This window comes from Heterodontus francisci, chromosome 5, assembly GCF_036365525.1.
Source record: "Heterodontus francisci isolate sHetFra1 chromosome 5, sHetFra1.hap1, whole genome shotgun sequence".
Classification (NCBI taxonomy): Eukaryota; Metazoa; Chordata; class Chondrichthyes; order Heterodontiformes; family Heterodontidae; genus Heterodontus; species Heterodontus francisci.
Window position 1 is genome coordinate 135,069,440 of NC_090375.1, and position 15,998 is coordinate 135,085,437.

Below are 15,998 nucleotides of genomic sequence, written 5' to 3' on the forward strand. Positions count from 1 at the left end.
TCTTAAGTTGAGATCTTTGAATGCATACAAGAGCATGACCGAAAAGTAGATAACAAACAGAATGGAGCCATTACACAATCTTGTTTGGTGCCATTGGTGACAGGTAAGGCATCAGCTAAGGCACCATTCTGCATCACAGTGGCCATCATAAAAAGAGTGGATAACTCTGATCATTTTTCAGGGCAGCCATATTTGTACAACACCTTCCATAGGCCTTCACAGTTTACTGTGTCAAGGCCTTGGTCAGGTCAATGAACACCAAGTAGAGGTCTTTGTTCTGTTCACAGGACTTTTCTTGAATTTGGTGTACCGCAAAGATCATGTCGACCATTCCTTGTCCAGCATGATAAGGATTCTGGGTACACCGAGTCTGTAAGATGAGTGACAATCCTGTTGAGAATAACTCTTGCAAGAATTTTTCCCGCTGTGGAGAAAAGTGAAATACCACAATGATTGTTACAGATGGATTTGCTTCCCTTCTATTTGTACAGGTGAGTTATGGAAGCATCCTTGTAATTTTGGGGCACAATGCCCTGATTCCAGATTAAGTAGAAGAGGCTAATGAGTTTCCTAACCGTGTGATCTCCTCTGTACTTGAACGCTGCAGGTAGAATGCCATCGGCTCCCAGAGACTTACCCACAGACAGTTGCTTTATGGCCTAGGTGATTTTGGCTTGAGCTGGATTGAGGGCAAGCTCATCCAGAACACAATGCTGTGGAAGTGATGCAGCGGCGTCATTGCACACTGTGGATTCTTGGTTCAGGAGATTGTCAAAATGCTCTACCCAACAAGACAGAATCTCATGCCTGCTTGTTAGGAGCTGATTGCTGTCTGCCAAGAGGACGGGTATCATTGGTTTTGGTGCTACAGACAAATTGGAGACCTTCATGGAATGCTTAGTGGCAGCCGTGTTCTCCCACCATCGGTTCTTCACCTCTCAATTTAGCCTGCAGTGTGTGTTTTGCTTGATGGTATCTGGCTTTTCTTGCTGGTAATTTCTTTTTCCAGATATGTACGATCTGTGAGTATTGTGCACATCGTGTAGTAGCTTGGCTATATCTTGCTCGTTCTTGTCGATCCAATCTTGGTGCTTCTGTTCGACGAATCCAAGGACCTCAGATGCCGTGTGTCAGGCAAACACCCCCACCTACCAAGACTGAGGCACACATTATTTTGCCACATGACCATTTACACTTAAAATTGCAAGCCCTGACTGGAAGGACATTTGCATAGTACTAGCAGTGTTGGAACAATGGGGACCCAGTCGTTGCTTCCCCAATACACAGAAGTGGTCAGGCCAGTTTTAGTCACATGAATAACTGGCTGTTGCAGAGAATTTGAACTTCCAACAAAGGATTTTTGAACCGAGACAAAGCCGTGTGCTGATGGAGTAAAGCTCTCTCCTGGAACTGAAGCAAAAATTACCTCCTCTCGTGTGTGCCTGTCCCATCTCCTTCCCTTGGAAATGAATCATGTGAAAACATGTGAAACTCAGAGTGACAAAAGTTTCCTAAGTGAACAAGGTTTTTTTTAAGAAGACAACTGGTCCCCAACGAAAAACAAGACTACTTACAAAAGGACTACAGTGAATTCGAGGCACCGTAACAAGATATTGCCTCAAACCCCTCTCTACTATATTTTCCTCTTCTCTTTTCTGTCTCTATCTGTATGTGATATCGCGTGTGCATGCTAGCGTGGGCACGTTGCATATCCATAGACGTGAACAGTATTAAAGTTTAAGTTTTAATAACATTTCATCTTTCTTCTTTAAACCTGAGAAAGCCTATGTGAATTGGTTTCTTTGTCTTATAATTGGAAAACTGTAAACAAGGATTCACAAAAAGGGGAGCTCAAAACACAGTGTGTTTAAAATTAAACTCTGTTACAATAAGACCAGGTAAAGACAGCAAAAGACCCCTAGACACAGTTTTCACCTGGTCGTAACACATGCTATGAGTGATATCCTTTAACTTCTTCCAAGAATTGTCAATGTCTATGTTATCTTCTGAGATAGTAGCAAGCTCTACGGCTAATTTTTATGTCAGTTACTGTCTTTTGGCTGAGTCTTTTAGGATAGTTACGTCAAGCTTTCTTTGTGGTTTGATTCTGTGTCATAGCGCTTTAGGTGTCATCTTCAAGGACATGTTGCTCCTGACAAGCCGATGGTCTGACCAGCATTCAGCACCTCGAAGGCAGCAAGTAGAGCAGACATCCTTGAGGTGTCTCTGTCGTACATGTCCAACATGTACCAATGTTTACATCTGGAGTACATCCATGTTGTTTTCAATTTATTAGCTTGTTGGAAGATTGTGTTTGTGATGGTGAGGTCAAACTCGCTGCACTTCAGAGAAGAAGCTGGCTAATGGAGTTTCCCAATGCCATGGTGCCCCAGTAATCCACTCCACATATTACAATCTGTACCAACAGAGACATTGAAATCACCAAGGAGGACAAGCATGTCCTGGTGTGGTACTCCTTTGATGATTCTCTGGAGATCGTTGTAGAATGCTTCTTTGACGTTGTCTGTGTCATTATTGGTGTATAGGCACTGATAGTGTTGCATACTGGTTTCTAGAGTCATAGTCATAGAGAGATACAACACTGAAACAGGCCCTTTGGCCCACCAAGTCTGTGCTGACCAACAACCACCCATTTATACTAATCCTGCATTTAATCCCATATTCCCTACCACATTCCCACCTTCCCTCAATTCTCCTACTTCCTACCTACACTAGGGGCAATTTACAATGGCCAATTTACCTATCAACCTGCAAGTCTTTGGCTGTGGGAGGAAACCAAAGTATCCGGCAGAAACCCACACAGTCACAGGGAGAACTTGCAAACTCCGCACAGGCAGTACCCAGAACTGAACCCGGGTCGCTGGAGCTGTGAGGCTGCGATGCTAACCACTGCACCACTGTGCTGCCCTAGCAGGACTTAATTGAAGTACTATGAGTTGGTCGTTGATACCCTTGGGAAGCAAGTTGAGCTTACATGCCAATTCAGATCGAATTGCAAAGCCTGAACCTAAGTGTCAAGGCCAGTCCTTGCTTTGACTTGCCAATCCAGTAGAATGTGTAGCTTGTGCCTACTTCAAGATGAGACGCCTCTGCAAACCTTGTTTCACTTAGAGTGGCTACGTCAATACTTTACCTGCCACTGGCTATGAGGGCTGTTCTACATTCTGGTCTTGTATTATTGTCTAAAAGTGTTCTGACATTCTATAAACCAAGTGTCATCAATAGTTAGTAATTCTTTGAATTTGAGTTTTCTGTTTTGAACGCAGTGACCTGGCAAGTGCAGGGAGGCCAGGATGTGTTTAGGGTTCCTTTTCTTCCCCTTGCCCAGATCGGGGAGAGCAACCTGTACCTGAAAAGGTATGTTCTGTCACCTTAGGTCACGAATTCCACATCTGCCCCAATCTGTGGAGAGTGACCATCACCCTGATGGCCACCTGTGTGCAGGATTATAACTAAAGACTGTTGGAAGCATCCTCAACTTGTCCCAGTCACCACTTCCCCATCGCCACACGGCTTGGCAGTCTGATATGTTTGTTGATTTGATTACTGAACAACCTGCACATTGATTATGTTTAAGTGAATGAGGTTTGCGTAGAGCCACTCTCATTCTCTCGTCCGAGGCAACTAATGCTGCACTGGTGGAACGTGTGCCATAAGCGCAGCAGCTGAAAGGATGCAGATTTTAATTTTGGAGTTGTCTTTCTCCTAGATGAGCTGCTAAGCAAGGTAAAGAGCCTAACCTGCCCTTTCTGCACCAGCATCCAGTCTGTTGACATGGTCTGTGTTCTTCTGCACTGTCAGCAGACGAGGACTCGGGGCCAAAGGATCAGGAAGGACTGGGATGGTGAAGAGAGTTGAGATGCTCTTCATCCACAAAATGTCCCATACAGCCAGTGCCTCAAATAGCCTCTCCTAATCAAAATCCTACTGCCCAGCTCCACGTGCCAATCTCTGTTTAGAACTGTGGGCAGAGGTGTTAAGGTGAGTGTCCAGCACCTCAAAACCAGATAGCTCCAGCAAGTGGGGCTCGTCAACCTTGGTTGGCAGTTTACCCAGGAGAAGGAAAACTCTGATTTTGAACCCCCAGCTATGGGCCAAATAGTAATATATAATTAGTCACACAAAATTGAGATGGCTTCCCTGGGGAATGTAAACTAAACAATGAATATTTTAAAAGTACGTGAGAAATTTGCCACAAATTAATAGTTCTTCTTTTGTCAAACAAAACCACGGTCTTTACAATGAGCAGAAAAAAAAAACGTTTTGATTTTAAGAGAAAACAAGATACAGATAAAGAATCACAGGAAGAAACTGGTGGGAAAGAAGAGAAAGAACAAATGACAACAAAATTAATTTTACATCATGAGCTTGCAAAACATTATTGTTGGAATTATTTTGAACAAAAATTTCAAAGCTTTGTTATTCAAACCTTGGAAAGACTTGTAAACTTATGGTGCTGTCTGTATTCTATCAGCATGTTCAAAAATAATTTAATTAGGGATAACACCTGGCAATAATATGCTAAGCTAAGAATCAGGCTTACTGGAGTAGAGAGAAACCAACAGAAACTGGGACTCAAGCAGAAGGGAGAGAGGGAGGAAGTAGCGGGAGTCTGGATTCAGAGATAGAGGAAGCAGTGGGAATTCGAATTCAGAGAGAGGAAGCAGCGGGAGCTCGGATTCGGAGATAGAGGAAGCAGCAGGAGTTCGCATTGAGAGATAGAGGAAGCAGCGGAATTCGAATTCAGAGAGAGAGGAAGCAGCGGGAGCTCGGATTCGGAGATAGAGGAAGTTGCGGGAGCTCGGATTCGAGATAGAGGAAGCAGTTGGAGTTTGCATTGAGAGAGAGAGGAAGCAGCAGGAGCTTGAATTCAGAGAGGGAGAGGAAGCAGCAGGAGTTCGGATTCAAAGACAGAGGAAGCAGCGGGAGCTCAGATTCAGAGAGGAAGCAACAGGAATGGATTGAGAGAGAGGAAATAATGGGGGCTCGGATTCAGCCTGGAGTCGGAGAGGAAGCAGCAAGAGCTAGGATTCCGAGAGGGAGGAAGCAGTGGGAGCTCAGATTCAGACTGGAGACAGAAAGAGAGGAAGCAGGTGAAACCTGGAACTAAGAAGGCAGAGTAAGATGGAGCAATGGAAGTAAGGACTTTTACCTATTTAGAACTAAGGGACCAGAAAAGAGGGAGGAAAATAGGAAGAAGGGAAGTGTTAATTAGCAAGAATTGGCATAAAGAAAAAAACCTTCATTGTGTTCAGCAGAGCAAATAGAAATGTCAGTGTGTGGAGTACCTCTTAACTTGCCTTATTTTCATGTGACTATAAGAAAATGAGTAATAAAGCTGACACCTTCTTACAGTCCTGCAGCCAATTGTTTTCTATTCTCAAGTTCCTGTGATGCAAGAATTTACAATTCCATCTCTGAAAATGATGGGGCGTCATTGAGTCTTTTCTGACTCCAAGTTCACTTTTGCACTCAATGAGCAAAGTCCCTTTTCCAACTATTCAATCAACTCTATGTTAAGTATCACTCTTTCTTTCCCCCTCTTGCAAGGGCTGCAACTGGTACATTAAGTTATTCTAGTCTCTTTGCCTGATAAAATGGCCCATACCCCACTTTCCAGTCATATTCTGTGATATGTGCTGTAACAAAGAAGAAGGAGAAGGAACACTGGATTTCTGACATATACTTTCCTGGAAGCAATTAGATTGGGCAGTAAGTAGGGGAACAACAAAATATGGTGGAAGAGGTATGAATGGTGTGAAGACACCAAAAGTGAGTGCATCTGTGACAAAAAGCATGGAAGCGTTAGAGTGATAGATACCTGATATGGGTTACATGAATTTAAATAATATATAAACAGAAATTCCAGTATATATTACTGGCACGAGAAAGCAAGGTCAAGGTAAATCATTCTTCCAAATGGGAGGTGGGTGGGGAACAGGAAGGAAAAAAGGGAACACAAATGTCTGTTGCTCTCATACCTCTTTGAACCTCCAGACTTGTGACAATAAATGCAATGGCACATACACAGAAATAATTTTCTCCACATTTTTAAATCTGTGCTCACATTACCTGGTCTGAAGGTTGAGCGAGATATGTTTGGAGAAGGGAATGCTGATGAGTAAACTCATCCAGAAACAGATAAAGCACAAGGTGGCAATTATATAAGTAAAGTAACCCAAAACTCCCAAGTGTTTTAAGGTTTATTAAGTCTTCAATCTGGAACCTGAATTTTTGGTTCTCTTTTTCGTAATTAAACAGCTGCTCATAAACTCCTGTGTAGTGGGGTAGGTTTTGCAACTCTGAATGTCCACCTTATATATTTTTTAATAAACAAAACTGGTCACGAGTTTTAACATTAATTTCAGTTTTCTCACTCTTAGCTACAATATGTTGAACTGGAGAATAAAATAAAAGCGATGATATGAATTCCATGAGATCTACTGCCATGTTTTCCAACATCTCTCACACTTGATCCCTTATCTGCTCACCACAGGACTTTATTCAGGAAAGGATATGCAAGCTTGACATCAAAATCTAAGTTGAATGTAGACAACTTATTAGTTGTTAGAATTAAAATAATTACCACCTCTCTTGAAGGCTGCTTTCAGAATCCTTTAGTTTTGTCCTCAGATGTCTAATGGTGACCTCCTTTTGCTGCAGTGGGGTCAAGTACTGCTCCGGGTTTGGGGGCTTAATGCCATGATTATCACTGCAAGAAGTGTATTTACCAGATCGCCTGGAAAATGCAGATAATGACAGTAAAAGGAAAGAAGAGAATGAGTTATTGAAGCCCAGGTGAACAAAACAATTGAGGGATTCAAGAGAAAATCTCATTGTAACCAGTTATTATTTTTATTTAGTTCATTGACAATGAGTTCTGATCAACATATCACTTTTTTGTGTGCATTTCTATAAATTAAGTTGAAAGTTTTAAGTGGTTGCCAATGGTATCATAGCAGATTGTATAGGTAGAATCTGAACCTTAATGTATGACAGCTGAATTAACAGTAACCAGCAATTCAGGATAGTTCCCCCAATCCTATTATTTGGACAACATTAATTAATTCAGCGCATCATATGGTTGAGCTCAGTATCCAGTCTGAATGTTCTGAGTAGTCTTTAAAAAAAAAGTCTTGCAGACGAGTCTTCCTGTTTGTTTTATTCACCCAGATGTTGAATCTGTTTACATTACTATTTATTTTCAACAATTCTCTCTGAAATCGGCAGTGAAAAGGGAGAAAGAGGAAAAAGAGAATAAAACGGCCATGCAAAAGGTTACTTGTACAGCAGTTTAAAAAAAGATACTTCTCACAAACCGCAGGTTTCTGTTATAACTGTATAAACATGGCAAATACATAAGCTCCTCCATTTAAGCAATGTTCAAAGATTGATCTAAAGTGACACAAATTGATCTAAAGGGCGGCACAGTGGTGCAGTGGGGGCGGCACAGTAGCGCAGTGGTTAGCAGCGCAGCCACACAGCTCCAGCGACCCGGGGTTGGTTCTGGGTACTGCCTGTGCGGAGTTTGCAAGTTCTCTGTGACCGCGTGGGTTTCCGCCGGGTGCTCCGGTTTCCTCCCACAGCCAAAGACTTGCAGGTTGATAGGTAAATTGGCCATTGTAAATTGCCCCTAGTGCAGGTAGGTGGTAGGAGAATGGTGGGGATGTGGTAGGGAATATGGGATTAATGCAGGATTTGTATAAATGGGTGGCCGTTGGTTGGCACAGACTCGGTGGGCCGAAGGGCCCGCTCCAGTGCTGTATCTCTCCATGACTCACAGGCAAAAGTGGCAGTGGGGAGTCAGCAGGAGTCAGAGTGAGCACACTCGACATCTCATGAATACATCTATGTCCATATATGTAGATCTTCCTCATCTGGATCCCATGCTTGTAGTTCTTTGGCCAGGGTATTAACAGGGGCAGGTTATGTAGACGGGCGGTGAGTTTTGACAGGAAACCCAGAACAGGCCCAAGGGCCAGGTGGGTCTGATTCACAAACTCAGGGGGGTGGGGGAATCCTGGGGAGGTCGAATCCCCAACCCCTTTGTATTTGTCTTTGTATAAGTGTGCTGTAAAGGCACTTAACGTCTCTCTGAAGCTGTCCTCACCTCTCTTCAGCTGCTGGGTTTCCCCAGGCTTGGAAAACTCAACTGGCCAGGCTTAAACTTGCAAAGCAGGTTAAATCAGTGGCTGCCAGTCTCAGTATAACATTTAAATTGCCAGCCCGCCTCCTGGGAGCCTTCAATAAACCCAGAAACGGGCAGGTTGGAGTCGGGTTTGAGATTTTTAAAATTTTAATCTCAGCCTGACCCCAACCCACCTGTTTTTATGTGTTGATCTCCTGCCCATTGTCTTTGTCTTTCTTAAGGTCTTCCATCTTTTTGTGCCAATCCATACCATATATATACACAATAACATTTATTCTATAATTTCTGCTCTATAATCACTGCAACAAGAGCGTTTTATTTTTACTTACACATTGAAACACCGCCATGCTGAAGAATAATCATTTTATATTGATGCAGTTCAAAGGTGACAAAACTATCTTTTCATTAAAGCTTATTTTTGCGAGGACAGTCGCCCTCATTAAGTATATTTTCTCCCTCACATTTGATCATTCAATACTATGTTCTATTTGGAACAGAAAGAATGGGTAGGCATTATGCTCTTAGATCTTCATTAATAACACCCTGGAACCAAGTGTTTTTCTAAAATTCTTTCATGGGATGTGGGCATTGCTGGCAGGACCATCATTTATTGCCCATCCCTAATTGCCCTTGACAACAGAGTAGCTTGATCGACCATTTTAGAGGGCAGTTAAGAGTCAACCACATTGTTGTGGGTTTGGAGTCACATGTAGCCAGGTAAGGATGGCAGATTTTCTTCCCTAAAGGACATTAGTGAACCAGATGGGTTTTTAAGACAAGTTTCATGGCACGATTACCGAGACTAGCTTTCAATTCCAGATTTTAATTAACTAATTAAATTTAAATTTCACCAGCTGCTGTAGTGAGATTTGAATCTGTATCCCCAAAGGATTAGCATGGGTCTTTAGATTACTAGTCCTGTGTGAGCAACAAAGGAATATTTTGTCCATTTCTCTTTGCTCCACCCTCCACAAACTTCATTTTATCCAAAACCCTGCTGCCTGTATTCTAACTCTCACTCACCAATCACCTCTGTGCTCACTGTCTACATTGGGTCCCAGCCCACTACGGCTCAATTTTAAAATTCTGATGTTCAAATTCCACAATGGCCTGCCCCACCCCATTCCTTTTCCTCCAACAGCCCTACAATCCGCAAAGATCTTTGCGTTACTCCAATTCTGGCCTCTTATACATCACCCACTCCCTCTGCCCCACCATAGACATACATGTCTAGGCGGTAAGCTTAGGAATTTCCCCCCCCTAAAAATCTGTCTTGCCACCTCTCTCTCCTCCTTTAACACCCTGATTAAACCCTACCTGTTTGACCAGTATTTTTGTGACCTGTCCTAAGATGATCTTCTTTAGCTTGGTGTCAATTTTTTAATTATTACACTCCTGTGATGCACCTTGGGATCTCGTCCTATGCTAAAGGCTCTATATAAATGCAAGTTGTTGTGCTCTGCTGTTAAGTGCATAGCCTTGCTCAGCATCTCATTGTGGCACAGTAAACTCAAGGACTTGTTCAATGGTGGGGAAGGAAAGGGAAGCAATTGTGAAAACAAATCTCTACTCTAGCATTCCATATGTTGTCTTTCAATCCCTTGGGCTGACATGCTATTCTTGCATTGATGGTTTTCAAAGTACCACTGATTTCCTATATCTTTTGCTATTTATAGTGTTACAGCAAGGCATAATTCATATATTGACTCATCTTTCAATTCTAGCTATCTGGGGTAGACGTGTGAATTAAGTCACTTTTACCAGCTGATCCCATTTAGAGTCCACAGTTAGAATATGTGATGTGTAAGACTACAGGCTATAACTTAAGAGTTACAGAAAAGTTTCTAAGTAAGTTAATAAAGATGACCCCAGTATCTTTAGGACCAGTGTACTTGTTTCCTTATTAACCAGCTTTCATTGCCGTTCACACTTGGCGATTTGGCCAGTTATGCTTGAGTTTCTTCAAAAAGGGAGAAGGCGACTGGTTAGGGAGTGGAACTTCCTGTACTATTAAAAGCATATCTTCTGTTGGATTACTTTAAGGGTTTCAGTGGGGGATGGCATCTGTGGAGAAACTGGATGTCTGAAAATAGGGTATTTTCAAAAGGAAATAAAATTGTATTCATTGAGCTCAGCTGGATTTAACACATTTTATCAAAATAAGAAACTTGCCATTTGTCTTCCAGTCCAGTGAAGAGTTCCTGGTTTCTGAGGGATATTTTAGCCAAAGGGCCCTTGTATGTTTCTGAAAAGCCCACATCCATCAACATTAAGGGAAACATTAGGAGTTACATTCATGATCATCAAAGCGGACACAGATTGCCAACCCGGTAAACAATTTAAAACCAAAACGAGCAATCGTTACATTTAATGAGTCTGACTTGGCAAGTCTAGTAGTTTTAATCACTTTTCTCCCACTTACTTTTCCTGTGTACTATCAAAACCCAAAGATAGCCAAAAAGTATGTAAATAATTTAAAATCTTATTTTTCTAATCCTGCCTTAAAAGTTTCATAAGAAAGGTTCAATTAATATAATCAAAATATCTATTTAAAATATAGTCAAGCACAAAAGTTTTTAAAAGGTTAAGTTCATAGGAACAGATGGGATAGACCAGAAATCACATCATACCTCACCACCTTATTTGGAGGCAGTGGGGACTGCCTTGAGTAGAAACCTATTTAATAGCTTAAAAAATATGGCTGTGTCAAGGCCAGGTATGTTCCCAATTTGCTCTACCACCCATCACGTCTATACCATGTTCCCATGCTTTGTCCTTATTATCTCCTGGACTTTTTACTGCTTTCCCTCCCACTGTTCTCTAGCACCTTCTACAAAACTCCCATTAATGTTATCTCTTAACACTGATGCTCACTGTGCATAATCATTCATATTTTTGTTTCAAAACATAAAATTATTAAATAATAAAAAGTTTCCTTCATGAATGAATGGAGTGGGACTCAGATCCCATCCTTTGTGTTACAGAAGCACTCATAAGAAGATTGTTTCTATCAAATGAATTCCAGGACACAATTTCCTAATATACACTAGGATCATATTAGGACATTTAAAAAATTTTTTATAAACACAATACTTATTAATTTGAAACCATTTCAAACGAAAGAACAATAGCACAGGATGTTGCTGTTCGGCCCATCATGTCTGTGCCAATTTTGTAAATGCGATCCATAATTAATCCACTGCCCTGCAGTCTCCTCATATCCCTTTATCTTCCTCTGCTTCAATTAATTATTCACCTTCCCTTAAAAGATGCATCAACAGCTCCCTAAGGCAAAACATTTCATGCTATACAACACTGCAGAAAGAAATTTATTCAAACCTTTCTCTTTACTCTGTTAGTAACCATTTTAAACAGATGATAGCTTGTCACTGCAGCTGATTTTTGGCAGGATGAAAAATGGATGGGTGCGGATCGGCCATCAGTCAGACATCTTACCCAATTTTCCCTTCATTGAATGGAAAGGACTCTATACATTTTTATTAGTAATAGAAATAGAAAGAAAATATAATGCAGAATTACACCAAATTAAAGAAGCTCATTTACAACTGGAACACAAAGTTGAGTCCCAGACTTATTAGCCTTGTCTCAGGTAGCAATTCGGCAGTTTAATGATTTAGTAATGTACCCAACAGCCTTGGTTTCATGTCTCCAGCTGACCTGAGTGCAGCACGTGGAAGTCTGCCATTCTTCTGGCTAAAAAATAGCATGTTGTATTGAACACAATATTTAAAAATAGGAACTAGGATAAAAGCACCGGAGATTGAGTCACTTGTCAGCCTAAGCGCAGCTGCCGCAGTTACATCAAAAGCAACCTTTTTGGGGGTTTTCAAAAGAGAAGTTAGATACAACAAAGCGATTGTGCACAAATATATTATGTTACTTCAAGTAAGATTTATAAAAATAAAATCCTAAATATCTTGCAACAGAAACCTGTAAACAGCCAGGAAACATTTTCATTCTTGATTATCGCAAACTGATGTTACGGAGGTGACTTTCAAAATTTCAACTCTCAAATCATGAGAACTACAGATCTACTGGAGTATTAATACAGAACTAATATAAACTATACACATTCCGCTCTTAAGAGAAATTAAAATCATGTCCAGGGACAATGCCATATTTCAGGCATCCTTGTTGTACACATTTCATTCTTTCAAACCTTTGTACTGTACCCAATACTGCAGTTATCACTCCAAAAATGAAAGCAGTCACGTTATTTAACACAAGCATGCAAACACATTCTTCATCGTATCTTTTAATATTTGAATGATATGACTAAACAGCAACAATGTACTTTTAAGAGTTCTACGGCATAAAATTAGCAAAAGTATGGCTTCATCTCCTAGTATCAGCAATTCAGTCAGTTCCACACTCCAGTACAAACCCACACAAGCTCTTCAGAGGTATAAGAAATGTTAAAAATATTGGTATTTTGGCTTGCTTATTACAGAGTAATCTGTTCTGCCTTCTTGGCTGAAAGAAGAGACCAATGACAGTAATGGGAAGAAATAGACCCAGAATAAATTAGAAATAAAATACATGTAAAACATTCATTGAATAGCTGTTGAAATGAAAATCAAATCTAGGGCAATCCTAAAGTCAACAGGTAGTTGCCATGGAATTATTCACAGCAAACCATTTGAAGTCAGCACTTTGCTCTATATATAGAACACAACATGCAACCCGGGGATTGGAAATATACAGACATCAGAGAAGAAGCTAGCATTTGCCAGTTCAACACATAATCATGAATTGTGTCATCAGGGATTAGCTGACATTTCAGCAAGTGTGCATGGAAAAAAGAATGGTTCCTTTTGTTTACAGATTTAGTTAAAATCAGCTGTAACCAAAGCAGCAATTGGTGTTTGACAACCACCAAGACCTGCCCAAAAAGAGTCATGATAAATCAATGAAGTGATTCCTTCTCAACATAAATTCAGCTGTTTTCATAACACCGTCCATTATTTTTCCACACACCAAAATGCCCCTGGGACCATTAGTTTTGAATAATTTGTAGTTGGTGATACACTTCTGAACTAAGAATGTTTAATCAGAATTATACAAAAGCAAAATTCACACTGGAGACCTACACCCTGATGATTCATAAATCTTTTAGTAATAACTGATTTTTACTGCAACAGTTATAGTTCTTAGTGATTCTGAACCATATATGCATTCATAATTTTTCTACTTGTTTCAGTTCCTTAAATTTTCCCTTTCTCCTTACATCCTTCCATCGTACAGCATGACCTGATTCTTGGAAATTATTAGATCCATAACAGATATAAGAACATAAGAAATAGGAGCAGCAGTAGGCCATACGTGTCAACCAGCCTGCTCCACCATTCAATAAGATCATGGCTGATATGATTTTGGCCTCAACTTCACTTTCCTGCCTGTTCTCCACAATCCTCGACTTCCCTATAGTTCAAGAAACAATCTCAGTCTTTAAATATATTCAATGATGGAACATCCACAACGCTCTGGAACAGAGAATTTCAAAGATTCACAACCCATTGAGTGAAGAATTTTCTCCTCATCTCCATCTTAAATGGGTGACCCCTTATTCTGAAACTATGCTTGTAGTTCCCCAACAAGAGTAATGGGAGGCAAGAGTTTACAAATGTTGAAAAAAATTTTTGTGGCATTTCTTTCTGGGTATAAATGTGAGATATCAATGTTGGGAATGGAACAATTAATATTGTGAGCATCTGGTCAAGTTCTCCCAGTTCATCGACAGAATGGCACAGTTAGATGCTTAACAATGTACCTCAGCACTATTCTCAGAAAAGCATCCTCATCAACATGATTCTTCTGATTCCCACAATTGTTATCTAATTGAGATTGTCAAATAGTGTTAATTATGGGCAGTTTTGTGCTCTGCCCCTTGTCCATGAAGAACTGGACTGAGACTATGGAAATTCATTCCACTCAAGACTCTTGCAGCAAACAAAAAGATGCAAATGTAGGGTTAGATTGGAATTTAGATTCCAGAGGTGAAAGATCAGTAGCTAGCCCACTACACAACCCATTCCTTTCTTACACATATTATTTAATACAGTTTGAGAATTTTTCTCTCGATATAATATGAAGTCAAACAGTAATCTATTCGAGCTCCAAAGTAAAATTATTTCTCTCACTCACAGTAACTCATTTATGGCCCTTAAACCAATCGGTAATTTCAGCTTGATCATTTAATGATAAGCATGGTGACATCAAATGTCAGAGGCATTACAATTTAAAAACATGTACTTACTTCAGAATTCAAAAAAATCAAGCCTATTTCAAGGCTATGGGCAAGAGCAGGTGAATGGGAATAACTGAACAGCTTTTTCAAAGAGCTGGCACAAGGACTATGTATAAATGTCCTCCTTCTGTATGATTCAATGATTTACTATTACTTTTTATACAACAGCCACTATTTAAGAAGTGAACTAATTGTAACATCTTGGCTTTCACAGCATCACAATTCCAATTCAGAACTTTCATTGCTATTACTTCTGTTCTCTATTTGAATCTCTTATTCATTCAGCTGATGGTGATGGTCATTCGAATTTTAAATCACATTTACATAAGCAGCAAAATAACATTTCTGATTAAAAGCAACCTAAAGGTAGACTGTTTAGGTTATACAGTCTTCTTCAAATGACCTTTTCCCTACATAAATCAAATGAATGAAGCTTAATTTGATTAGTTCTGGGGAAACGATATGCATAGCATGCACACATAGATATTATCATAACAGTGCGGAAAGGCAGTGCAGTACCTGATCTCCTATATCTGCACCATATAAACCCGAGAACCTACATCACTACACCATTCCAATCTGACCTTAGATATTCATGCAAAAGGAATGCTTTTCTAAGATCCAAAAGAACACTGTCGGCAACTGCCACCACAGGCTTGTTAGCCCTTCCATGATCAGTCCTCCCCTCAACCTAACTGCCTGCCACTTTTCCCAGCATAGTTCAGAATGAAACCCCAAAAAACACGAGGAGATGAATTTTTATGGGAGTTTCCCTGCTCATGCACAGTAACTTCATTGGAAGAGCCAAGGAAACTCTCCATCCTGGTGTGAACTGTATTTACACTGTTTTTTGGGGATTTCTGGAACTCTGCTGCCAAATTTGCAGTGAACAATTGGGTGAACACACTCAGAAATTCAACCCCTTGGCTTGGTGTGGATTGTAACTATGGCTTCTTTGAGTTGCCTATGATGCTCAGCTTCTGAGCTCTGTGGAGTATCTTTTTTAAAAATTCATTCATGGGATGTAGGCGTCACTGGCCAGGCCAACATTTATTGCCCATCCCTAATTGCTTTTGAGAAGGTGGTGGTGAGCTGCCTGCTTGAACCGCTGCAGTCCATTTGGGGTAGGTATACCCACAGTGCTGTTAGGAAGGGAGTTCCAGGATTTTGACCCAGCGACAGTGAAGGAACGGCGATATAGTTTCAAATCAGGACGGTGTGAGACTTGGAGGGGAACTTGCAGGTGGTGCTGTTCCCGTGTATTTGCTGCCCTTGTCCTTGTTGATAGAGGTCGCGGGTTTGTAAGGTGCCGTCTAAGGAGCCTTGCTGCAGTGCATCTTGTAGATGGTACACACTGCTGCCACTGTGCGTCGGTGGTGGAGGGAGTGAATGTTTGTGGATGGGGTGCCAGTCAGGCCGGCTGCTTTGTCCTGGATGGTGTCGAGCTTCTTGAGTGTTGTTGAGCTGCACCTATCCAGGCAAGTGGAGAGTATTCCATCACACTCCTGACTTGTGCCTTGTAGATGGTGGACAGGCTTTGGGGAGTCAGGAGGCGAGTTA

At 40.9% G+C, this 15,998-nt stretch overlaps 1 protein-coding gene across 1 annotated transcript in view; it reads right to left on the reverse strand.

Annotated features, from left to right (window-relative positions):
• The window catches only part of sybu (syntabulin (syntaxin-interacting)), a 105,556-nt gene that overhangs the window by 12,042 nt on the left and 77,516 nt on the right, over positions 1-15,998 (reverse strand). Inside the window, exon 6 of the mRNA XM_068030957.1 lies at positions 6,608-6,760. Within this exon, the coding sequence (XP_067887058.1) occupies positions 6,608-6,760 (153 nt within the window). The remainder of the gene's footprint in view (positions 1-6,607; positions 6,761-15,998) is intronic.